This window comes from Pogoniulus pusillus, chromosome 19 (assembly GCF_015220805.1).
Source record: "Pogoniulus pusillus isolate bPogPus1 chromosome 19, bPogPus1.pri, whole genome shotgun sequence".
In the NCBI taxonomy this organism is placed as follows: domain Eukaryota; kingdom Metazoa; phylum Chordata; class Aves; order Piciformes; family Lybiidae; genus Pogoniulus; species Pogoniulus pusillus.
Window position 1 is genome coordinate 15,497,107 of NC_087282.1, and position 26,331 is coordinate 15,523,437.

General features: G+C 38.0%; 1 protein-coding gene across 6 annotated transcripts in view; it reads right to left on the reverse strand.

Annotated features, from left to right (window-relative positions):
* Window positions 1-899: 899 nt before the first annotated feature.
* Window positions 900-26,331, reverse strand: part of LOC135184018 (phosphatidylinositol-binding clathrin assembly protein-like) — a 30,942-nt gene continuing 5,510 nt past the window's right edge. The window contains exons 2-22 of one of the 6 annotated variants that reach the window (XM_064159453.1): window positions 24,058-24,200; window positions 21,992-22,067; window positions 21,103-21,205; window positions 20,840-20,933; window positions 20,623-20,734; window positions 19,472-19,578; window positions 18,883-18,924; window positions 14,503-14,588; window positions 13,442-13,565; window positions 12,023-12,159; window positions 11,629-11,732; window positions 10,651-10,797; window positions 10,166-10,225; window positions 9,967-10,077; window positions 9,036-9,152; window positions 8,883-8,913; window positions 8,359-8,479; window positions 6,443-6,466; window positions 6,264-6,320; window positions 5,837-5,944; window positions 900-5,255 (exon numbers count right to left, since the gene is read on the reverse strand). In XM_064159453.1, coding sequence (XP_064015523.1) covers window positions 5,241-5,255; window positions 5,837-5,944; window positions 6,264-6,320; window positions 6,443-6,466; window positions 8,359-8,479; window positions 8,883-8,913; window positions 9,036-9,152; window positions 9,967-10,077; window positions 10,166-10,225; window positions 10,651-10,797; window positions 11,629-11,732; window positions 12,023-12,159; window positions 13,442-13,565; window positions 14,503-14,588; window positions 18,883-18,924; window positions 19,472-19,578; window positions 20,623-20,734; window positions 20,840-20,933; window positions 21,103-21,205; window positions 21,992-22,067; window positions 24,058-24,200 — 1,919 coding nt within the window. In that variant the 3' untranslated portion in view covers window positions 900-5,240. The other 5 variants (XM_064159455.1, XM_064159454.1, XM_064159458.1 and 2 more) reach the window with 5 other exon arrangements.

Sequence of the window (26,331 nt, forward strand, 5' to 3'; positions counted from 1 at the left end):
CGACTGCCACATCGCCCAAGCATCCGAAATAAAGGCGACCCCGCTTGCTCTTCCAGTTTCTACCACTCCGTTTCACTATGCTCTTAGATTTACAGGAGCGCTGAGGCAGTTCGCTTAAGTCCCATCAGGACTGACAGACAGTGGACAGACCGGTACAGCACCGAAGACTCCTCCACTGCCTAGTGGTCTAAAACTGGTGACAGAGCAAGGGGGAGCTGCTACAGGAACCCCCCAAAAAGCAGCTATTACAAATAACGGGCTTCCCATTTCAAAATCACAAGCCTCTACCTAAGATGACAGATCCTACAAGCATGTTCTTAACAAGTGCTGAAACACTGATTAAAGAATCAAAGTTTAAACAAGGTAAACCAAACCCAAAACACCATCCCCGACCCCAAGAATGGCTTTACCGCTCAGAAGCAATAAACATTTTCATGCCGTTGAGGTCTAAGCTTGAGCTTTTTTGCACGGTAACACACAGATCCACAAAAACCTTTGCACATCCTGCATTATAGCAACTCCACAGGTAAAAAAACGTACGACAAAGCCCAAGGTCCGTGTTAGTTTAGGCCGAGTTGCTGTTTGAACACACAGACATCTCAAGAGAGCACCCACAAATCACTCCCGTGATAGAGCTTTTTTCTTCCCTCACTTGCCCCTCAGCCAAGTCAAATTACTCTGCAAGCGTCAAAACCAGGCAAAACTGCTTTCCCACAGGAAAACTAGATCACAGGAAAGGTGCCAACTGATGACACTGATAACATGAATACATCACAATATGACTGCATGTACTTTACATGCAAATGCAGACGAAAAACTCCAGCAGCCTCATTCAGCTGCTGCTATTAGTACCACAGAAAGCTTCAGACAACACATTAAAGAACGATCACACACAGACCTTGCATGTGCCAAAGTTTATTTTTATCCAAAACTTGTTTAATCAAATAATTGGATATGAGCAGTTCTTAAAAAAACAAACAGTTTGTGTATTAACAAATCGCAAAGTTCCACAATTAAAATATCAACACAGCCAGTCTTGTGCTTAGGCTTCTTTTTAAAAAATTATTAATTCATAGAACAGAAACCCTCAAAATTTTCCAGTTTGTGGACAGTGTATTTTCCACACATTCTGTATTCTTATAAAATGAAGGAACTCATACAAAGGAACAGCTATACAAGAATACATCTGAAAAAAAGCCTGAACAACCTAAATTGTAGTAGCTTCTTTTAAATAAATATCCAATAAAAGGCACAAACCTGTTATGGGGGAGGAAAAACCACATAACATACAAAACAAGACCTATTAAATAAATAAAGTGTGGGTGGGGGTGAGGCAAATCTGTTCCAGCACCTATTTTGTCATTGCTCCAAGATGAAATTCCAGCCAAACATTTGGTAAGAAATTAAACTTAATCACAATGATACACATTTGAAATAGACTTAATGATCTGATGTTACAATTCCTGTTGTAACTCTACCAATTACTACAATCTCCTTAAGTAAATGATCATGAGGATCTGCACAAAGTAGTGATGCAGTATATCAATGACAAGTCAGGTACAGCTTCGGAGTAATAGCAACAGGGTTTCTCTAGTCCTAGCTATCCATAATGTATAAATGATAACATGTACAGTTTCCATTGCTCAAAAATATAGTCTTTTTTAATGGAAATAAATGACTGATACACAGTGCCTTTAGATGTTGTCCTTACAATACAAACTACCCAAAACAGAAGTTTTCCTTTTTATGTACAAATTCAGCACCGATCCACAGTGCGTACTACTCTAATGTAACCCCACCCGCCCTGCCACACATCCAAAAACCCAGATGGGGAAACACCCTGTATTCAAGCACATAGTCAGAGGTTTTGTTGGGCCTTGGTTGCATTTAGCTTTTTAAAGTTTTTACCTACAAGTATTCCACCACTATATGCACAGAACTGAGATTTCTCTAGTACATCTCCAAAATAAAAAACAAGGTCATTCAAACTGTATCTAAAGAACATTAGAAAACCCCAGCTGTTTAAAAAGAGGTACACGTTCAAGTCCAACAGGCCTAACGTGATTGACCTTTCCACATGCCCCCCAAAGTTCTGATACAGTACGTCCCATGATAGACAGCCTCCCTGCAGCAGCACAAAGTCCCAACAGTTAGGCTTGAATGACCCTCTGAAACACAACAATGCAAAATGCACAGCATACTTCAAGTCCTCCTCCTGTCTGGACAAACAAGGAGTTACTTGCTTTCTGGCATTTTCAGAACAGGATTCTGAGCAAGTAAGTTGGAAGGAAACAAAAGGGCAAGTCACACTTATATACATCTCTCTTCAGTGTTTTACTTGTCACAATTACCATTTGCAACTGTTGCAGGCTATTGCAGTTACCCTCAAGAACAACCTTTGTCTCCAAAGTGGTTTTTGGAGAATAAGGTCTCAGCAATAAAAGCCTTAACAGCATCCTGAAGGCCTTGCTTTTCACTTCTATTGTATGAACAATGTTATTTAACACACTTAGAACTCTGCCATTTTAGGTATTCCAGTAAACACACAAGGAAGGGGTTGGCAAAAAGTGCTCCTGCGCACTTTGTGCGGAGAGAAGTGTGTAAAGCAATCTTCTCATAAGGGTAACTCTTGACAGCTGTGTTTTTATGTATCAAACATTAGGAACAAGACTAAAAAGAACACAGTTTATAAAGTTTTAGGATGTACTTTGTGGCTGTTTCTCCTTTTTTGATAGTATATAAATTGCTATCAGACAGCTTTGCTACAAGAAAGCCTACCAAAAACTTAAAAAAAATCCACAGCAAGTCATAAATAGTGCAAACTATACCTAGTACTAAATCCACTTCTGAGCCAAGTACATTCCAGGTATTCGGAATGCTCTGCAATGAAGGTATAACAAATACATACTGTTTGCCAGGCATTTATTTGCATATTTTATTAAGATTAGCTGCTTGTTACTTACACAAATCAGTATGAGAAAGAGACCTAACAGCTTACAGTGCTAGAAGCTGCCTGACTCTAGCACTCTGTCATTAATGCCCAGACAGTTACTACTACAGGTACTGGTCTAATTTGAACTTGAGACTTATCAATGCTGAGTAAATTAATGGAATCCATGGTTTCTGAAATCAACAGTCTCCTCAACACAACGACCCACTCTAAAATGGCATCTATTCCCTCATCAGGTGGAGGGGAACTATAGGCACTGAAGAACTCACTGGCTTAAAACTGTACAATTGTTCAACCCAATAAAGGTGGATTAAAGCTTGAAGCCCTTTGTAATTAAAATGTGAACATGAAATAGATGAATGTCAGTTCAAATTCTTTAAAAAACAAATCAAATCAATACACATTTGGAAATGCTGTTTTAAATTTCTGCAATGAAGTTAGTGATTACAGATTCCAAGGGGTGGTTTTTAGTTGGGGGGGGGGGGGGGGGGATTGAGTTGTTTCACTTGGCAAAAAAAAAAAAAGGTATTTCCATAGGGTTAAGAAATACAACTTCAGTACTCTTTGGACAGAATTAAGCACTTCAAAGGCTTGTTCCCATTGTGAGGAAAGTGCTGTGTTTTGGAAGTTCTCTGCAGGACAGTTTGACAAGATTCTCAGGCCTATATGCATTTTTAGCAAGGGTCAGAGACATTTCTGCAATTATAGACCCCCAGAAGATAAAAGACATGCTGTTCTGGATGTCTATTGTGACAATAGAAAATCACTGCATTTCTCAAAAACTCAACTTTAACACTAGTCATTAGTATAAGTAATTTTACAGGAGACCTTTTCATTGTATTCTGCCACAACAGTTCTAGAAGAAAGGTTGCTCCTAAATTCATTTACTTGATGTCAACAGTTTGGGTTTTTTTTAAATGCTATAACTTTTTTATCAGACATTGAATAATACAAGATAAGGCATTTTCACAGCCAATTTCAGCTCTAGAGGAAGAATGTTAAATACAAAAAACCGTGCCAGAAGTCAGTACACATCTGACCCATCATGAATAGCCTATTTCATAAATTAGTTGATTCAAAAGTTTCCTCTCAAAGAGTCCATATTTCTCAACATAGCATTTCTACTTTGAAATTACTACAGAAGAAAGATTACTGTAGCATTAAAAAAAAAGATTATCTGAAAGTCTGCACATATTTACACACTTAAAAATAATACCTTTTATATGGTTTACAACCCAGCTCTTACCTCAGAGCAGCAACACAGGCTATTCTCTACAGCTGGATAACCCCAGTGTAGTTGCTAGTTCAGAAGTGCCAGTGCTATGGCAAGGTTTGCTTCTTTTGACCTAATGGACTTCAACAAAACCAACCAAACAAAAAGTTCTCTTGCCTTTTAGTCAGCAACAAGATTCTGAAAATTGCCCATTTGCTGCTGCTGGGGATACTGATGTTGACTGGCTCTGAAAGCTGTTCCTCCTTGAGCTAGGAAAGATGCTGCCTGCAAAGAAGAGACTGGATGGAAGTGCAGTTACTGTCACTTGCTGAAGGCTGCACATGCTGTTCTGTAACACGCTACCCCTACTCCAGCACAGACTTTCAGTCCCCGTCAGAGCCTGGCTCTTTCAACCAGCCACATAACACTGACATACCAATGGAGCAATTTATTATTTTTACTATACACATATATGCACAATATGTATATATCTTCTTGATTCACAGCATTTGAAACTCACATTATAAAGACTGCAAATTACTAAAAGCTAATCTAATGTGAAAAAGCTGTCTGATTTCACACCATATTGGCCTTATAATAGCAAGCATTGCTCTATCAGACTATTTATTAGAGCACATAAAAATTTTATTGCTCAACTTCATTTGTTTTGTGTCTTGGTTACAACAGCCACAGAATTTATGGAGAAAATAAATAGCTTTGACATCCTCAGTTAAAATCCTAAGGTATCCACTGATGAATAAGGTTGTACAGCAATCATGTAACCCCTCTTCTCAGCTTTGAAGATGATAATCCAGCTTGCACTCTGAGTCAAGCTCAGTACATTAGTTTCCTGTCGAATAGTTAAAAACCCCAAACTAAGTCAGTGAGAAAACATGACTTCACACTGCAGTGACTGTTATAAACAAGAATCTCTAAAGCATTGCCATTAAAAATAACATTGTATTATACAGGGAAGGAGTTGCCCTGTTCAGGAATACATCATGGAAAGATTGGATTTCAGTCTTTTTTTTTTTGACCGGTATTTGGTTGTTCTCACATCTTGCTGCTTTGGTGGCTCTACAGAAACTGAATCTGTGAAGTAGAGTTTACATATTAATGTCACATACATAACACATGCTTTCTCAGTGTTTTGGAATCCTGAAACTATTTGACTGCCTTGTTACTTGAAAGTTAAGACTAAGTTTTGGCACATCCAAAAAGTCTCAAATAATGTAACATCAAGACCAACATATCTGGATAAATGAAGTACAGTTTCTGCAATATGAGTCATCTCTTGCCCATGCCTTTCTCACTTACCCACCACCTGAGCCTTCAGGAAATTTCCACCACTGCTCCAGTCAGAAGCCAAACATCCAGCTCGTGTCACAGAAAGTCTGAATTCTACATATATTCGTCACTGCCATTTTCTTACTATTGGCAGTAAGAACTTAGCCACTAAAATACGATTTTCACTTTTCTCCTTGCTTCCTACCTTTGTGTTCTCTTACTGTCTGAACTGGCTTCCTTGTCAGCAAATGCTGTTGCCCTTGACCAAGGAATTCCCCCCCACTTTCACCTGAAGAAATACATTAGTAGCCCTTCATGATACATTTGGCTGTTTTTACAGAAAATGAGGTTTCTACGTTATCTCAAGATCAATGAAAACAGATCACCTGAGTTTCAGAAACAGGTGCAAAAGGATTTGTTGGCCTTAGACCAGGCTGTGTATACATCATTGACTGAGGTGCCATCAAAGGAGCAGTTCCAACCTGAGGAGGTACCTGTTTGAAAAACAAAACAACCCACAGAACAGGTATATGAAATTCAAACTAATTCTAGCAGACACATCTTTCAGCTTTGTAAGCACAGTAGAAAATAAGCAGACAAACATACACACATGTAGTAACACCAAAGCCTTAAAAAATGTGCACAAAATTCAGAGTAACATGTTCCAATGCATAGTGTAAAGAAGTCATCAGATCTCACACACTACTGATCATCTAAGATGCAGAGTGATTTGAGCATGGTAACGCCTGTTGTGAAATCCACTGGAGGACACAACTAGGTTTTTCAGGAATGCAAGACAATCACATTTCTTACCATTCCATAAACAGGCACTTGAGGTGTAGTCAACGGGTATGTAATAGGAGCAGGTACCTTCAATCAAAAAAAGGTACAATGTTTGTTAGATAAGCTCATGCAGACTAGTAACATCCATAAAGCTGTGCAAAACACTTCTTTTCCTTCAATACCAAGGTATTCACAAGAAATTGACTTACATATGCAGGATAGTGCACTCCATTCTGGCACAGCAAAAGGAGTAAGGACAGAAAATTATTTAAGAGGTATTTGAACTCAAAAGGGATGGATTCAAGTTCAGTACCATAACTGTCTATAACTATGCTCAACTCACTTATTAAAACAGTTAAAGCAGGAAGAAAAGAAGTGCAAGGACAATAATATCAGTAACTAGGACTGTTAACTTGGGATATGCTACAACAGCTGTCTGTAGTCTGCAAGACAACAAAGAGAGAGTTTTACTAAATCTATCTAGATTTAACTATATTGCTTCCATGAGCATTTGTGGGAGACATTTTCAGAGGGCATGGCATACAATATTCCTTCTCGCTCCCATTATGTGTGAGAAGAGCATAGAAAAAGCACCACCAAGGAAGCCAGTGACCATTCTGCTTAAACAAACAGCAATAGATGTTTAGTGAGATAAATGGTGCTCACATACTAAATTTTCCAATGCATCACAACATGAAAAAAGAAAAATTAAGACCACCATAAGCAGACAATCACTTGTGTTAGGTTGTTTACAGGCAGTGATTTGTGCACTTCATATTGCCATGCACTGCTAAGTAGTGCTAATTGCATTAAAAATGAAGTGCCAATTGAAGTGTTTCACTAAGACAGAGTATGCAAACTATAGATGAACTGGAGGGTTAGCACTCTGAATGCCACAGCAAGGACAGTTTGAGCTTTCCAGTATGAGGGCACTGATTTTAAAGATGCTAGCAGATGAGCTAGTTTCTTTGCATCATTAGTTGTTGGAATTCCAAGCAAATGCATAAGCAGATACCCGGCATAAAGCACTCAAATGCTTAACCCAGAAAGTGTCAAACACAAACTAATGAAATAAAAACACACAACCCAAAACCACAGTGATGCACGTGTGCCAAGATGCCCTCTATCTTCCACAAACAAAAATGCATCAGCATTAAAAACAGTACCAAGTGGCGATAAAAAGGGTTTTTGTTGTTTCCTAAGTATCACATAAAAGTGCTACTCAGCTGAGAGGATGCCTCAGTTTCATGTTTGATTTTCACTTTTGTGTCTAATACTGGGTTTAATACACTACTCAACTTTGATAACTGTCATTGACCACACTCATAAAACAAGGAAAACAGACATTACAGGCAAAGCCATTCTTACTGGAAAACAAAATCAGCAGTCCAAAATTCATACCTCTTGTGGTAATAAACCTAGTTGTACAAATAAGCAAGCTGAACAGTTTATTTTCCTGTAAAATAGCTACATTTCTAAAATGTTTTTATCTGTACTTATATAAATAGATATGGATAGAAGATCCTTGAAAAATCTTTTAAAAGCATAGAAAAAGTCAGTTGCCTACAAATATCCTTCAAGAAATTAAAATTTTCCATTTAAATATTTGTAAATTTTCCACTTAGTAGTTTGTGCTGTATTAATATGAAGTCGTTCTTGAGCATTATCAAAAGTCCAAAGTGGTGCTTGACCTTGCAATTAAGGTCCTCTGCATAGGTTGTAGCAGTGCTTCGTGTGATAAAACTGAAAAAGAAGGGAAATTGAAGGAAGAACTGTTTCTCCCTTGAAACACATTCTTGGGATTCTCAAAGGTACATATGTGTGTGGGAGGAGAGGAGCATTCCAAACACACAAAAACATTTTCTAAAGGATATTTTGTTCTAATTAATAGAAATGCATCTTAAGTGAAAGTCTTTAAAAGTATTTAAGTCTTTAAGGTTTTACAGTGAGGGACAATAAAAGCATACAAAAAAATCTCCACCTCATTCAGTTTGAAAAGTGATCCTACAAACATTCCCATCCCTGCTCTCAGTCTTGTCCCAAATGGCATTTGCTATTTAAGTTAATTCAAGCAAGGAAGCAGCATTTGCTAGAATGACATACAATTCAGTAGTACAAATATTACCCTGTGTGGGATAGTAGGTAAGGGAGTGGGGCTCCACGTGGTCGATGTGCTTGTTTTTGCTTGCCAGTTTGTTCCACCAGTAAGTTTTTTCTCTGCAGGCTGGGTCCACTGCATATCTGATCTGAAATGAAACTATGGTATTAGTTCTCACAGAGCCACAGGGTCAACAGCTAGAATATCATCATCATCATCACAGAAAACCAAAACATGCCTCATGCATGTACACAGCTAAAATCTCTGGGTGGAAGAAAGAGCCAGGATTTCAGTAACTACTTATCTCAGTTCCAGTATGAAGGCTGGAGAGTCTGTTTCATATTATGAATACACTAGCATTACTGCAGTGTACAGCATAGTAATTAACCACAGCTTTATGTAACTACAAGGGATTCTGTGGTGTTTCATAAAAAACCAGCAATAAAATAACAACAATTAAATTACTTCAAAAGTTAAGGTGGACTGTGTTGCGGTGACTAAGCACAACCTCCCTGTCAATGTCAGACTATTTTATGTACGTATGCACTTACTTTTTGGATGGAGTTCCTCCAAAGCCAAGATCTGGATGGAAAGAGAAACATTTAAAAAAAAATCCTTAAGTATTTTCAGTTGTTGTTTTTTTTTTAAAAAGCTTGTTATTAGTAACAAATATGAAAGTTACATTTTAAAAGCTTCACACTTACTTCCTACCAGATTAGCAAGTGAAGAATCAAGGTCATCTGCCAAAATTTTTCCACTCTGTTGGTTGACTGAAGCAGCTCTTTGACTCTGTAGCGGTACCGTGGGTTGCAATACATCATCTATAAAGTTAAAAGCTAAATGGAGAACATAAAAAGTAGCTGTTAACAAAACAGTTACACTGCATTTAATCAAAGACATCCAAAAGCCAGGGAAGTATTGTCTATACAGAACACTAAGTAGTTTAAGCATTCATATGTGGAGGTTCAACACACTGTAAGTGTTTACCTTTCATGTTTTTTAATGGACTGTAGCTACTCATCTAACAGAACCTTAAAAATACCATCCATGACTGCTGAAGTAAAATTAAACCCAAAACAAGCTGTTAAAACATCAGTATTCCTGTAACAATACAGCAGTAATTTCATGGTCCTGCCAGTGTCGTCAACCTACACAAGAGTCCCTTTGCCATATGTTTGTAAGGAATTTGCTAGATTTTCAAAGCTGTACAAGATAAAATTTGTAACTCTACTATTAAAGTAACATAGACACTAGTTTTACATCTTTAGAAGTAAAACATCTCTCAATGAAGTTATAGAGAACTCATTAATCATGTATCAAGAAGAAACACTGAAGTCATAAGCACTGAGAACAGACTAATGCAAGCTTACCCGTTTAAAGATATCCAGTGGGCCACGGTCAAAGTTCATTCCCCCAAAAAGAAAGGAAACCATTATTACACAGCATAGTGATTAGTCAAAGCTAATTTTCAAGTAACTAACTACAGCTGAACCAATTACTTGTTATCTTATCTGCCCTATAATCAGCTTGTGAATGTATTAAGTTATTAAAATTTTGAACTGCAATAGCAATTACACTAAGTTGTCAAGCAACTGTTGCCTGTAGGGTGTAAAGCAGTCAGAAGCTAGTTTTTACCGTTTGTAGCCCTGTACTCTGGTGCTGTAGACTTTCCTCCAAAAACAGCATCGAAGTCCACATTAATTGTTGAAGAGGTGGTACTTGGAGGGGCTGAATGAAGAGGAAAACCTGGAAAAAGTTTAGTGTCATCAATTATATCCACAGAATAATGCCACTCATTACAACGAAACCAGAAAGTAAAATAAAAATCAATTACCATCAAGAGTCACAGGATGATACACAGAAGCATATGTAGGTTTATGACCACTAAAGTCATCTTTGTAAAAAGAGAGAAGATCAGTTTAAAAGAGAAGAAAGGAGACACAAAACTTAAGTCTGACATTAAAAGTTCAGAATTCAGTAATGGAAAAGGATTTATTTAAAAAAATTGAAAATCTCAAGCAACTCCTGCATTGCCCATTACAAAAGAGGAGTTGTCTGCAGTTTGAAAGGAACTAGCAAAAATGCCACCAATATTGCAAGCCTTATGATGTCTGGGTTAGGCAAGCTGAACAATGCAATGAGTTATTTCAACTGCTGAAACAAAACTTTAAGGAAACACACCATTTACTACATCTGGATTAATGCACTATTTAAATTTCTTAATAAATATGTTCAGCTTGGCTCAAAGCACAAAAAAGATTACATGGCCCAGTTTATCAGCATTATCATCTCCAGTTGCAAAGCTTGTTTGTTTTTTACCACTAAACAGCTCCACCGTTTGTTTGGAGGAAAAAGTAGAATTGATGAAAGGGGTGGTAGATTTTACAGCTTCTTCAACTGGCTTCATGTCAAAGATGTCCAGATGAGGTGGAGAACCAACACAACCATTTGAGGACGAGAAAGGACCTTTCAGGTGCAGAAGTGAAGGAAAGAATAGAGAGCACAAGTAATGGAGAAGAACAACAGGCTGAAGTGACTGAATATGAGAATCACTAGACAAAGTCAAACTAAATATTCCACCTAGTAATCAGCCCATTAAAGATACAAATTCTCAGTTTCAGGTAAAAATCCTCTCATTTGGGAAAATTCTAGTACTGCCATTGGGTGGGACGGGGAGAATGACAAGAGTATAAATCAAAAAAGTCAGACGCTACATTCTTGCTTCAAGAATCTACTTTTAAATAGCCAATAAGGATACCAATCCCACTTATTAAAACACCAATGCAATGGTGATAGCATTGCCTTATTGCAGCATTTCGGACATTTCTTTTGACATCTATCCTGATTATTCTTTGGAGGAACATGGAGGCACATAAAATGCTGTGCCAAAAAGTGGGAATGGCAGCTTCGCATTAAGAGCTTTGAACTCACCAACACCTTTTAAATGAAATGGAAATACTAGTCCAGCATTTTTTCAGCTACATCTGCTTTGCTTGTATTTCCCAGCATTTCAGAACTTTGATTTCTGGTTACGTTTCCTCTGCCCATCCCTTTTACTGACTAGTTCCTTCATTTCATCTCCTGAACACCAGCACTGGCAACCAAAACCCCCAACTCTTTTATATCAGTCTGCTAGAGCTTTCAGATGACTTTATATTCTGTCAGGGATAGAAATGTCTGGATGCTAAGTAATTAAGGTTTAAGATGCAGATTCTATTAAGTGTGAATCTCCATTTTATTCTTGTATTTTAAGAATTCACCCATCATTTAGACAGTTAAATCATCGTATTAGCTCACCTCCCCAAGCACTGCTTGCTGATGTTGATATAGCTGGAGTACTCTGAACAGTTGGAACAAATGTAGGCTGAAGATCAAAGAGATCACTAGAAAGGTTGGGCATGCTGAAGAAGAGAGAAACATGTAATAAGTGAAGATATGGAACAGGTATTGTATTCTCCTGTTATGCAAACACATCAGTCTTACTTTCTCTTGTTTATTAGTGGTACAAAACTAGTAATAAAGCACTTGTTAATCATCATCAAAACTCCTCTGAACACACCAGGAAAGCATCAGCAAAAAGTTTTTCTTGAGAAGTGCTTCAGAAGTAATCAGGACCAGTGCTTTGCAGTCAGTTGTGTAGCTACAGGCCAACACAGTCATTTCCGCCTGCTTCAGAAATCGAAGTTCTCACCTATTCGTTGTGGGTGCTGGTACTGCAAAGAGGTCAACAGCTACAGTGGTATTCACACTTTTTCCTGACAAGGTGCTTGGGGATGCTGATGTGGAAGTGGAATTTGATACTACAGAAATCTCTCTTAATCGCTGCTCCTGAAAATGAGATATATAGTTTGCCTTATTTATTTATTTACCAACCTTTCAGTTCTACAGAGCTTGTCTGAAAAGCAGTTTTAATTACAGCCTTAATAGATAAAGCAGTTATTCTTCTATGAAGTCCTGAAAACACAAATACTCTTATTTCTAATTTCAGACATCTTTATTTTAACAAAACCTTAAAAAAAAATTAAGGTAAGGTTCAAACTTTATTTTTTAAAACTTTAACTGCCTAGAAGATGACTTCTAATCAAGTAACACTTTCTAGGCTCCCTTCAAAGTCACTCAGAAAAAACAACCAATGGACCTTTCTTCAGGAAGAACTCTCTCTCTCTACTATTAGGATTCATCTACAGTTCAACTCAGGTATTCAGAAGTCAGATTGTCTGATGTACAGCCTAATAATATCTACATGGTGTTGCTCTTAAGCTAGCAAAATAAAAATCTAGTTTGTTAATTTTAAATTTACATCCCTCATAACCCCTAGATCTGCCTTCTGCATTTATACACCACATACCAAAGCACAGGTGTATGCTCTACACTGCTTACATCCCTCAAGTAAAACAGAGTGAGCTTGCAAGCATCCCTGCTCCTCAAATGAAGATTTTTACCCACTGATTTCATTATTTGTTACAGCAGCTGCAAGTCCTATTGTGGGAGAAGTGAGACAGTGCAGAGGGGAAACATCTAATGCAACTCCTAAAAACAAAATCAACCCCAAACAAAAAATAGCCCAAATAACATCACAGCACTGGCTGACATTCAAATGAAGTACTTCAGCAGGTGGCAGCAAGACACATTAAGACTGTAGTCCAAGAGCAAGAAACCTGATTTACAGTCATTTGAAAAAATGCCTTACATCAAGTCAGGAAAATGGAAAATCTTCAGACCTCTACAACTCCAGAGGTGAAACTCAATTCTGCATTACTGTCAAAGTTTGTTTGGAGTGTGAAAGTTGTTTTAAGGCTTTCATAACATGGGCTCTAAATGACATGAAGAGAGTTGCTTTGTTGTTCAGGTGTGTCTAGACATGTTAAAACAACACAAGAAACATTCTAGCTGCCCCCACGTATAAATGATTTATATCAGCTGTCTGCTATTCAAATCATACTTCTGGCAGAAGGGTCATTATATACTGGCAGTCATCACACCTGTACTATCACACCCTGTCCTCTCCATGATGACAGATCACCACCACACACTATTTTAAATCTTGGTTTTCACCTGTATTCAGTTTTAAAAAAATCTGAGGAATAAAAACTTGTGAAAAATATAGTACCTTAAGTGCCTGCAGTCTAGCTTGCTCCTCCTCCAATGCCTGCTGCTTTTCTTTTTCATCCATCCTGCTAAATGACATTCCTGTATTGGCAAGTGTGGAAACAGCACTTGATAGGGCACTAGCTCTAAAGAGAGTAATAAAAAAACCCACTTTCATTAGGAAAACAAGTCAGCCATATATCACTTACACAATTTAGATAGGGCACTTGATTAAAACTGTGTCATTCCCTCTCCAGTCCATTTCTTCCCTTACGCTCTGGTAGAGAAAAGCAGACACCCTAATAAGGAAGTTTAGTGAAAAAGCAGCATGAGTGGTTGCTCCATTAAGTTTCAGTGTGTAGGAACTGAAAAAAGTGCTGAACACACCTGCTGTATTTTAAGGTCACATAGAGTAGGCTGGAATTCTACTCTGCTTAAGCAGCAGAGCACAGAAAGCTTGCTATAGACATCATATTTTATTCCCTACGTAACCCATTTTTCAGCAGAATTCTGTGGCAGTGAAACTTCAGGTACTTAAAGGGACAACCCCCCCAAAACTATAGGAGGAAGAAGACAGCACCAGAGGAATGTAGCTTACACTGATACATTTATCAAAGTATCAACAGAAGAATGCCTGTGCCAAAAAAACCTCTGACTTTTCAATCAGAAATACTGTTCATACATATTGATACAGTTACTTAATGGAAAGAGTAACAATTCCTGTCCACACAAGGCTTCAAAGCTAATTCAGTTGCTTTGAGAATGAGCTGAAGAACCTTCATAAGCACAGTAAAATAAATTCATGGTCTGAGACACAGGTAATTGCCAATAAAGTTCTACAAATCAAAAGGACTTCAAATATAAAAGCTGAAAAGAATAATATGCAAGGTCTCAGCTCAGTGGTTTATTACAGCAAAGCAGCTAGCAAAAATACCTAGATTTCAAATGTGATTGCTTTATATTTCTAAGAAGATATTTGAAACTGAGTAAAATTCAAGAACACCAAATAACCAAGTAATGGAAATTCTTAGGAGGATGACAAATTCTGCCTATAGACATTGTTGTAATTCATCAGGCACTCACCTGCTGGCAGCAGAGACTTCTTTTGTTTTCTTTCCCTCCACAGAAGCCAAATGCTGTTCCAGTGCTTCAAGCAAGCTGCTAGGTGCCTAAAGTGAAAGTATTTATAAACCACTGCTTTTTAGATAACACATCATTGTTTAGTACACAGATTAGCTTCCTCATCCATCAATACCAAACCTCAAACGTCCATAATTGTGCCTCAGGGTTTTGTTGCCATCATGTATGCCTGGATTCTATCTGCTACACAGCTGTGGGTCTTAAAAGCAGCAGCACCACAGACACACAAAGTAAGGATTCCCTTGGAATAGGTCTGCATCTGTGCATGAAAGCTCTGTTCTTAGAGTTTTGGCAACAGTATTTGCCAAGTTAAGATCATGCCAATAATCACATCTGATTAAGCAGTGGTCCCCTTAAATTTCTACAAGTATCAAAACAAAGAGTTTGCATTATGCATCTCCCTTCACCTGTAAGAACAGAAAGCTGGTCATCTTCCTATCAAATTTTTGCAACATAAGGTTTGCACTGGAAACACTAGACTGCAGCAGGATGTTTGATAGAAACACAAATTCAATCTGATCCCAACAATACTTACTGCAGATTGAGTAGCTATCCCACATGCAGTAAACCAACTCCATTAGTACACATCCTTTGGTAGCCTAACAACATTAGAAACTAGCTACAGCACTTCAAATAGTTGGGTTTGTTGGTTTTTTTTGGTGTGTGTGGATTCTCCCCACAGGAAAAGTATCATCCATGAGAAGTTCTTTAAACATTTCCTTCTTTTCAAAGCAATTAAGAAGATTCCAAAAACCAGGCTTTCTGCCACTTAAACCCAGAAGAAAATCTGACACTAGACAGCTCAGCTGAGATTTGAGATACTTAAATGAGCTTCAGGGGACCAAGACTCATAAGATTATCAAGACTTGAGAATAGAGCCATATTATTAAGTACTCAAGACTGAATTTTAACTGAAAAAAGTCAACTCAAGTTACTCAAGACTGATTTTAACTAAGAAGTAACAGAAAAGAGAGAGTTTAAAACATACAGACTGAGGCACAGAGCTGCTTTAGTTGCTACAGAAAACAAGAAGTGCCAAACACAACCAGCCATCTTTCTGCCATGTACTTTTACCCACTACAAATGTTATTTCTTCCCTACCAAAGGACTTGGCCTCAAAGCTCAGAATAAATCTTAGCTCATCTTGACTACAGCATCTTAGTGTGATGTAAAGTTTCTCCAAATTATCCTATTAAAAAAAAAAACAACACCTCAATCAAGCAAAATTATCAGGATGACCCTTAGGAAGAGTTCACTGCCTTGCTATTGTAGTCCCATGTCTTTCTTGGCTCTTATCAACACAGTCTGTACTCCATAAATCTAGTTAAATATATCTTACTGCAGATTCAGATTAAGACAAAAGGCCTATAAAGTTTTATTCTGACTGCCAGCTCAGTACTCCTCATCTGGCAGGTTTTCTGAGACATTAAGCCTCTCTTAACACTTGCCAACTTTGTGCAGGTAGAACAGATATGATAGACATTGTTTGGAAGAAAAACAAGCTTGCCCTTGCTAGCCCTTCTGTACCAAAACCTAGACTAAAGCATTTCCTGGAAAGCGGAAAAGTATTAATTACAGTAGGTTTTGGCAAGTTCCCCTCTGAATTACTGAGCACAACTCTAGTGTTCCACATTCAATGAAGGCCAGGTCAAGCTACAAGAGATGCAAAGAAAAGCTATTAGAATAATCCTCTAAGACTACTTAGCTTAAAGTTAAGGTCCAGTGTGCTATTTTTTCTATAAATAGAGCTAGGTAAGCTAAGACAGTGTAGTTACCTCAACAATTGGTCATGAACAAATTCAACATTCAAACTAGACAGCAAAATCCCAAGAGAGAACATCCTGAAAACACCTTTTCAGAAAGGTATCAGGGACAAAACCAAACCAAAACACGCCACTACATGTACTTTCCCTGTCAGAAGGAACAATAGCTTGGCAAAAGTAATTGCAAGACATGGCAGGAGAGAGAATCTTAATAGCAGAAGACTATACTCTAATTACATTATGTCCTACCTAGTCTTCGTGTTGTTGGGTTTTGATTAGGTTTTCTGGGTTTGTTTTGTTGGTTTTGTTTTTTTATTTTCCAAGGCCACTCTAAAACCCACCTGTATGGGTTTTATATTCTATAGTTACTGTTTCTAAAAACCTATAAACAATTGCTTCAACCATAAAACCTAAAACCAACAAACCAGTAACTTCTCTGAACTTTCTCACTGCAGCTGCAGACAACCAACAAAAGATCAAAGACGAAATTCTGAGTGAAGAGATCGTCGTAGACTTATATCAGAGAGACTCATAGAATCAACCAGGTTGGAAGAGACCTCCGAGATCATCCAGTCCAACCTAGCACTCAGCCCTAGCCAATCAACTACACCACGGCATTAAGTGCCTCATTCAGTACTTCAAAGTATGGTGACTCCACCACCTCCTTGGGCAGTCCATTCCAATGCCAATCACTCTCTCAGAGAATTTCCTCCTAACATCCAGCCTATACCTCCTGCAGCACAACTTGAGACTGTGTCTTCTTGTTCTGTTGCTGGTTGCCTGGCAGAAGAGACAGACCCCCCCACCTGGCTACAACCTGCCTTCAAGTAGTTGTAGACAGCAATGAGATCGTCCCCGAGCCTCTTCTCCAGGCTAAACAACTCCATCTCCCTCAGCCTCTCCTCAAAGGGCTGTGTTCCAAGCCTCTCCATCAGCTTCATCGCCCTTCTCTGGACACATTCCAGCACCTCAACATCTCTCTTGAATTGAGGAACCCAGAACTGGACACAGCACTCAAGGTGTGGCCTGACCAGTGTTGAATACAGGGGAAGAATAAGCTCCCTTGTCCTACTGGCCACACTGTTCCTGACACAGACCAGGATGCCATTGGCTCTCCTGGCCACCTGAGCACACTGCTGGCTCATGTTCAGCTACCATCTACCAGCACCCCCAGGTCCCTTTCTGCCTGGCTGGTCTCCAGCCACTCTGCCCCCAACTTGTAGCACTGCTTGTGGTTGTTGTGGCCATAGTGTAGAACTCTGCACTTGGCATTGTTAAATCTCATCCCATTGGCCTCTGCCCACCCATCCAGCCTGTCTAGGTCCCTCTGCAGGGCTCTCCTACCTTCCAACAGATCAACACCTGCACCTTGCTTGGTGTCATCTGCAAACTTACTGAAGCTGGACTCAATCTCCTGGTCCAGATCATCAATAAAGATATTGAACAGGACTGGGCCCAGCACTGATCCTTGAAGGACACCACTAGTGACTGGCTGCCAACTGGACGTGGTACCACTCACCACCCCTCTCTGGGCCCAGCTCTCCGGTCATTTCTTCACCCATTTCAGAGTGAATCTGTCCAAGCCATGAGCTGCCAGCTTTGCCAGGAGCCTATTGTGGTGGACTGTGTCAAAGGCCTTGCTGAAGTTCAGGTAGACTACATCCACATCCAATGTTGGACTGGAGTACCATCTGAGTAGCATAACAGACCAGCTGAACACTGCAGTGTTAATCAAAAGGCAGCAATGAACAATGGCAACGGAAAGTTGTGGATTAGAGCTTATCTTTGTATTAAATATACACTGAAGTAGTTTAGGCAAAGCTTCATGGTGGGTATTTTAACATGATCAGCCCATGAAATTAAATTCCATGAAGGAAGTGGAAGAACAGACGTGACTGTTCAAAGCTTAGACATAATTTAACTGTTTCACAGTGACTCCACTCAAACAGCTTGAGTATTTTAGATTGCTTAGCAGATCAAGTCATGTTTTGCATCTCCTTTCTGCCCCTCAGTTTATCTTCACTAGGAGGTGTTCTCCCCTGCATTCCACCTTCCAGACTAAACGTGCCAGAGCGCAGGCTGTATTGCACACCTCTCTCATACTGAGTATCATCAAAGCCAGTGTAACGTGCTGATATAGAAGCATCAAATCTATTCAGATCCCAGGGGAAAGAGAAGAAATCTTGACGGAACTAGGTAACTGTAATTTTTAAGTGTGTTGAAAGATGTTAAGTTGCAGTGAAATGGACAGTTTTCCTCAAGGCTTGGCAAGATGCCTGTGGCTTACATGCCAGAAAATACTCTGTGATAAAAACCAGAAGTTCTTGAATTTTTTTTCTGTTGAGTTTTATTGCTTTAGACAATCAGGGAAGAAAAAAAAAAATCTTATGAGCTGTGAAGTGAGAATACTGAGTGCATTTAACCCATGGCCATCACACACACTACCCACATACAAATATTCAGACAAGTACATTCTCAAGATGAATGATTACTATGACACACATTGACCCTTAGAAATAAAGAACAAAATAATTGTGATAACCAATATAGGTACACTGACCTGAGTAAGATCTGGAATGTCACCCTGATCAATTCCAACTTGCTGGGTTTACAGGAACAAAGGAACAGTGTATTACTACATGCAGTGACAATGAAAATAAATACAAGTGATACCTGAATGCTACATATAAACTAGCACATCAAAAAGGGCTGTTTATATACTTGATGAACTGGTAACAAACTACACCTGGAACACACCTTAGAAAGCACAAATGCATTAAACTGCATCTCAAAGCAAGAAAAGCTTAAAGGGAACATTAGAAACACTTACACAGCTGACTGGAACTACTTGGTTTTGAGCAGTTACAGTAGAAGAGAGTCTTGTGTACACATTGTAATGCTCAGTTCACACATTTTGGATCTCTCATGACATTTATAACACTTCAGAAAGTTTACACTATTGTCTGGATAACAAAAATCTCATTATCTCACTTTGTCTTAATGAGCATAAACAATCTTTGAAATATCTGACATGTAAAATACTTGCTTGTAAAGCAAAAGTTACACAAACACCAATCTCTTTCTGAAGCTGTTATGAATACAGACAGACAGCTAAACAATGTCCTTTCCATAGATGTAGATTTATTTACCTCTGCTACTTTGAGAAATTCTGACAATTTGGTCATTCTGGCTAGAAATTTTTTGTAAATATCCAAGCCTTCTTTGCACTGGTTCTTCTTCATATCAAAATATCTTTCTGAGGATGCAAATAAAATTCTTGTGAGACAGCAGCCTCCCCAGAAAAAAGACGACACAGTATTGCAAGTGTTAATTCGGAGACAAGCTTCAGGTTGAGAAGAGATAGAAGTAACTCAAAGCTATTCAGATTTTCAAGTAGACACAAATATTGGGCATCTCTTGCAATCAACCAACAGAAACACACTTCAGAATGTAATGCAAAGCTATATTAAGAATGGATGTGAATTGCTGCAATTATTACTTAGTTTTTTAGGGGAAATTTTCAAGAGTTCAACTCATTAGCTGGCAATGAGGCAAACTTTGTAATCTGAAAATATTCCTGGTATTTACATTTTTTAGACCCTTTATCAGTATGTTTTGATGTTCGTAAATGGATAGGTTCAATATCCAAAAAACACTAGAATGACTATTAAAGTGTTACTTCTATTGAACTGACCTACTAAAAGGAGTACCAGCACTGTACTGAACTTTTCATGGGTTTATCCTATATACTTACAGAAATTTCAGTGAGTAAAAACTAATGGGTTACCAGAACAAAGTGATCTGATTTTTTTTTTCATTCAGAAATTTGCTTGAATAGTAATTTGAAGACTTTGCTAAGAGCTTATCACTTGTGAATGAACACCTTACATGTCATCTACTAGGCTCATGTAGATTCAAGTACCAGGTAAAGGTAAACAGTCAAGCTATAAAGAAAGCATGGGACTTCAGGAGTCTGGTGTGACAGGATTATACTAAATACACAAAATAGCAGCTGTCTCACTAATATTTTTAGAGTGTAGTTCCAGAGGTTATCCACTGCACATCCATGGTGTCTCACCAGTCACCATCTCATTTCAATTTCTGTTTCAAGTTGTATTCAACACAGAAGTGTATATCCTAGCCTATGCTAATTGTCACAAACTCAAACAGGCTTGTTCTCATGGTGAAGGAGCAGAGACAATTTATTATTAGGAAACTGGAGTCAGGAATTGCCTACAATCGTTAGTTCTTACTATTTTTCACGAAAGTTCAAAAGCTAAAAAGAAAAATTCTCACATACCTAAAAGATTAATAATCCCCTCATTGTATGCTGCAAAAAGTCTAATGGAATCCTTAAAGAGGAGCATGAAGGCAGCATTTATAACACCATTTGTTAGTTCATTTGGATTTGCCTGTGTAGAAAGCAATGAGAAAGTATATTAGTATCTTAATAAAATAATGAAACTCTCACTTCAAAATGAGGGAGTGTTACCTAATGCTGTACTTAAAGTACTTACATCAAAATCAAGGAGTGCATCAAGCTGGTTCTGTATGATTGGGAGGGTTTTCAGCAGCTTTTCAGCATTCATGGTTCTCATCACTCCATCTATCCTAGAGTGGAAGACGTACATTTACAAGTTCAGTGTATTAACCTGTTCAGACAATATCCCACCACTTCAAAAGGCCAAATTGATATTCCTATCAATCTAAGATAAGCTCAAAAACAACTGGTATTTCCCTCCCCCAGTACAAGAGACCAAACAAAAGTAGCAAGTCTTACCCTCTTTTCATTTTGGTGAAGTCAACTGCTACAAGTCTATATGAAAGTGCTTTTTCATTCAAGTATCTACTGTATCTCCTAATGAAGGTAGACATATCATAGCCTAAAAGTTAAACATTTACAAGTTAGATATTTTGAAGGGGTAGAGTTTCTTTCAAGTACTATTTTCTTCCTAGCCCTATTTACATCAACTTGCATTAAAAAAACCCTCCATAGGCACTTTCAAGAGTTTTGATATACTCTATTTTTCACCTTGACATGTATCACTACAGTTTCTTTCCAACTTTCGAAGAGGAGCAAAGTGTTCACTGCAATTATGTGAATAAACACCTGAACATGTTAAATTATTAGGCAAGAACCAAGCTACTCTTAAGATGTTCTTGAAATCACACTAAAAATGTATTCCTTGTAAAATGCTGAAGACTTGGGTAAATTACCTGCAATGCTCCAAAAAACATGTAAACACCCTGAAATGTTTCCTAGCACTGGCAAGTGGTTAAAAGACTTCTCAGGGATCTGAAGGATTTCTCAGTATTTATACACACATCCTAGTTACCATTCCATGCATTTTAAGGGCAAACATTTATTCCTGAGACTGAAATGCAACAGCAAAAATACACCAGTGTGTTAATATGCATCTGGTTAGTTCTCAGCATTAAGAGGTCATTTAAAAATTTAGAGCCATGTATGCACACGAAACAAAAATTAGACCAGGTAACTCAGAATCTCCCTTTCATCTACATCCTTGGACATTCTTTGGTGCCTCATACAATATAAATCTTAACACCCTTTCATTTAAATGCTATTTATCTCCTAGACTGCAGCAACACAGGCACTAGCACAGAGCAAAAAAGCAGTAGAGTTATTTCCTTCAGTGAAAGATCCTTACCTTGCATGGCACTTTTGTCCAGGTAGTTATTTAAATTGAACAGAGTGTTTCGGGATGCAAGATACTGGATAAAGCGCTGTTGAAGAAAAATTTGAGGGGATCACTGTTGTGACAGTAAAATCATTTAAGTGTATTATAAGAAAACTACACTTACCTTATAAATGTTTCTAGTAACCTCTGATCAATAACAGAGATTAAAGGAAAAAATTCAAATGAAAACTTGAAACTACTGGTTAGCAAAGTCTCTGAAATCCAAAACTATTTGGCAAAAATAAAAGTCAAAAATATCAATTAAACAAAAAGACATCACTGCCCATGAAAAAAAGACTAATATACCCAGAAGGAGCTGCTTATGCTGACTCTATTTTAGGACAGACAAGCCAGAAAACAAAAACAAAAAAATACTACTCATGTTCAAGCTCACAAGACATAGCTCTGCAGCTGCTGCTGAAGTGGAAGATACAAAAAAATAAAGCTTCTGAACTGTGCTGACCAGCAGCACTAGGGTTACATAGTACAGATATAAAATGGAGTGATGTGACTAACTTACACTTCAATTTTGGCAAATAACAGCTGGCTCCATAGATAACACCAGAGACAAACATGCATGGGTAGAGAGGTAGATCTAAAAGTTTCTTTGCTACCATTCCTTGCAGATATCCCATGATTCCAACTGACTTTCTTGCTTTTTTGAGTGCATTTTAGTTCATACGGGAGGATTACATTCAGCTGGGCTTAAGAGACTTGTTACTGAATTCTTCTTCTGCCACAGCACACCAGACCTGTTCCTTCTCCCTTCACTGTGTGAAGCTACCTGCCTGCCATACTGAAACTATCACACTTTGGAAAACTGCATTTTTTCAGTCAGGTTCAGTACAGCGCTTACTCCTCAGGAACTGCAACAAGGCCTTAGAACGGCAGAAACAATTCTTCTCAGGAGTACTATTTAAGCTGAAAGCAGTACTTTTACCTTCTAAGGGACTGAAATGATTCCCTCACTTGTCACATATGACCTTGTCAGTAATTCCATATGTGCTCTCAACCTATAGCCTTGGTGTCCACACAAGACTACAACAGCTTGCCTACCAGTAGCTCTGGCACTGTTTTAACTTCTTACTCTGTTTTCCAGTTGATTTATTTGGTCTTTGTAGATCTTAGTACTGCATTCAAATCTAAGAAAAACAGTTTGAATATGATCAGGAACAGAACAGTGATATTGAAAAGTTGTTTATACACATTTCAAAATCAACTACAGTTCTGAATCTCACTTTAAACAGCCAAGGCTAACTCTCACTCTCCAGATGTCAGAGCTTTGGAGAGAAGAGACAACATTAAAGTTGTCAGAGCAGTTTAATATCTGGTAGCAGTACCTTTAAGAATCATCATAGCAGTATTACCAGTAATCAGTCATTTACCAAGAGAATGACAACTACACACAAGTTCAGGACTAAACTGTTGCCTGACCAAGACAAAGTTTAGATTTCAACGTAAGGACTTTGCAAAACAGATCACATTTCTAATGCCATACTACTGTCTCAAAAGTCTTTCATAAACAGTGACTAAGTATTTTATGTGAACTAAATGCAACAGAAAAGTGTTTCAGAGAAATGTTAATGGCAACAACACTTGATGCTTAAGCCTATCAGATGATTTGCAGGACCAAATATTCTAGTCACCATATTTCTCCCTTCTTTAGTAAGTATTTTTATCTATTAAAAGGCACACTTATGCACTGCTAACAAGAGTTTTGCTGAGCTCTTAGTGATAAGCACTAGCCTAATAAAGTAAAGCTCATCAGAAGTTTTTTCAAGTCTCTGCTCTACAAGGGTCATTCAATATTTCCTCACAGCCCAACCCAAGCACCTGCAGATAAATTGAAAAAAAATATATATCTTGGTATTGAAATAACTCATGTTTACTGCTTCTCTGAGTAAGCACTTCACAGCCATCAGTAGAACTAAAACAAAGACCTGTGAAAAACTGAAGTATGCATCTAATGCTTCACAGACTGAAACAATTTTTAAAACAGTGTCAAGGAGGACTTAACTGAACTAATCATGTCTTACCTCGTTTCCATACATCATGAGGTGGTGTGTTGTAATTAGAGCTTTGAAGACTACAACCCAGCTACTGTTCGCAGTTCTCTCAAAGAGTGTGTCTGCCAGCTGTGGAATATTCACATTCATTTCATTTGTGCACTGTATGAGATCTAAATTAGAAGAAAAATCAAAAGCATTACAATGAGCTATATGCTCAAAAAGAATCATGTTATTTTGCATTTTTACATTGAGAAGTCATACAGCAAGAATTCACTGCAGTCCTTCAAGAAATAGAGCTATTTTACATTTCTTCCTCAAACTCACTCCATTTTACAGAAAGACTCCAATATGAACCCCAAAGGCATTTCAATAATCTTATAGACCCCAAATATCTCATAAATAACCTGCTCCGGTATAAACCTCTATGCCCAAACTACTGTCTGAAAGACAGTGTAGATCAGTGGGATGCTCAATGCCTGAAGTCACCCCATCTAATCAAGAAAACAAAGATCAGAGAAGCAAGAAAAAGCCAAGACATGTATATCTCATGAGATCAATACGAAGCAGGTAGCCTGCAATCCTCAGTTTGGCCTTGGTATTGACACACATGACAGCAAACGACATACTACAAACTTGCAATAAAGCTTTTCTATAAGAATTAAGAGCAAGAATTTGCTCTTTCCGCCTAGCTAAAATAACCTCATCATCAATCTACTGAGTATCTTGTGGATCATAGCAGGTCTTATGCTTTTGTGTAAGCAAAGTTCTCTGTGTCAAAGATTGACTATAAATTTAATAATAGAATATTAGCTTGGGAGGTCAGACAGCTTAAAGTTTCTGCCCGAGTACTGGTACAAAACCAGAACAGGCTCCAGCAAACACATGAAGGGAAAATCAGTTGCTGAGAAGACAGCAAAAAACCAAATCCAGGACTATTCTAAACCCCCCAAGACGTGCATATTAGACACTTATTCTTTCTCCAAGTTAAATGTGGTTCATGTGTGATCAAAGTAAACCTCAAGGACTGAGGCAAGGCCAGTAAAACAAACATCTAGTTTTGAAAAGCTTCCTTTGTGGCTTGTTCAAAGTCTGTGAGCCTGTTGGTTGCAGAGCATCACTGCTGGTTACATGGTTTGTCTGTGTTAGCACTTGAAGAAGGGCAGGTGCTCGAGAAGCTGGACAACAACTGAACACTAAAGCGTTGGCACCCTGAAATAGACAGTTCATTTGTCTTATTAGCAGTATGTAGAGGACATTAGAATCACATAGACTACATTATCATAAGCATTCAAACGTGAACTTGGAGATCACACGTGGATATTTAGGACAAAATATTTCATAGAAGTATTACTCTTTGAATTTTTATCTGTTCTAGTGCACAGAATATATTACAGAGGTATCTTAATTAAAGATCTGTTTATTAAGAACACAAGGTCCTTTGATTAAGGATCACTGTTTGTAATAATTTAATATCCAGAGGAATTTTAACAGAGTAAAGAGTTTTAGATAACATCTTGTAGAAGTAGCAAGATGTAAAAGGCAAATTCTAATAAGTTACAATTTCACTCTCATGTCAAAGGTTTCCATGTACAAAACACGCAAGCTGTGATTAAACCTTTAACTCTTCACAATACCACACAAAACCACTGAAATGAAACTTCTTCTCAAAGCTCTTTTTTGCAGTTAGGCACACTACACATCAAAACCTTATAAGTGAGTTTTAAAATACTGAAATATTTACAAATGTAAAGACTTGCAAAAAAAGTAATTTGATAGATGCAGCTCACCAGTCATGGCTGTATTACTGCCAGATGCTGTGTCAGATTGAGAAGTACTTCAGAATGTCTAGAAGTCCAAACAGTCCATAAGACAACTATTGCCTCTCATAATGAAGCAAGTCCCAAACACAAAATTTATACACAGAGAACTCTCGAACTTTAGGTCAACAGTCTGATCTACTGAACAAGAATTTTGTTATGACATTTCTAAGTAAATACCTCAACACCCAGGCCAAGTAACTCTTCTTAAATCAATTTATAAGCAAGTATTACAAGCCATTGATGTTAGAGATTGTTCAGTAACTTGCTCACACTTTGTTTCATATAACTGAAGTGTCTGTAATGAGCACAAAAATGTTACATAGCATTTGTTGGTTGATCTCTACAAACTACTCTCAGTTCATAAAGATCAACCAACAAAAATCCCAAGGATTCTACACAGGTTAATACCTGTAACATTACTGCTAGGTAATAGTTAAAGAAATTCTATTGATCTGCTGAGGTCAAAGACCGCACAGCTTAT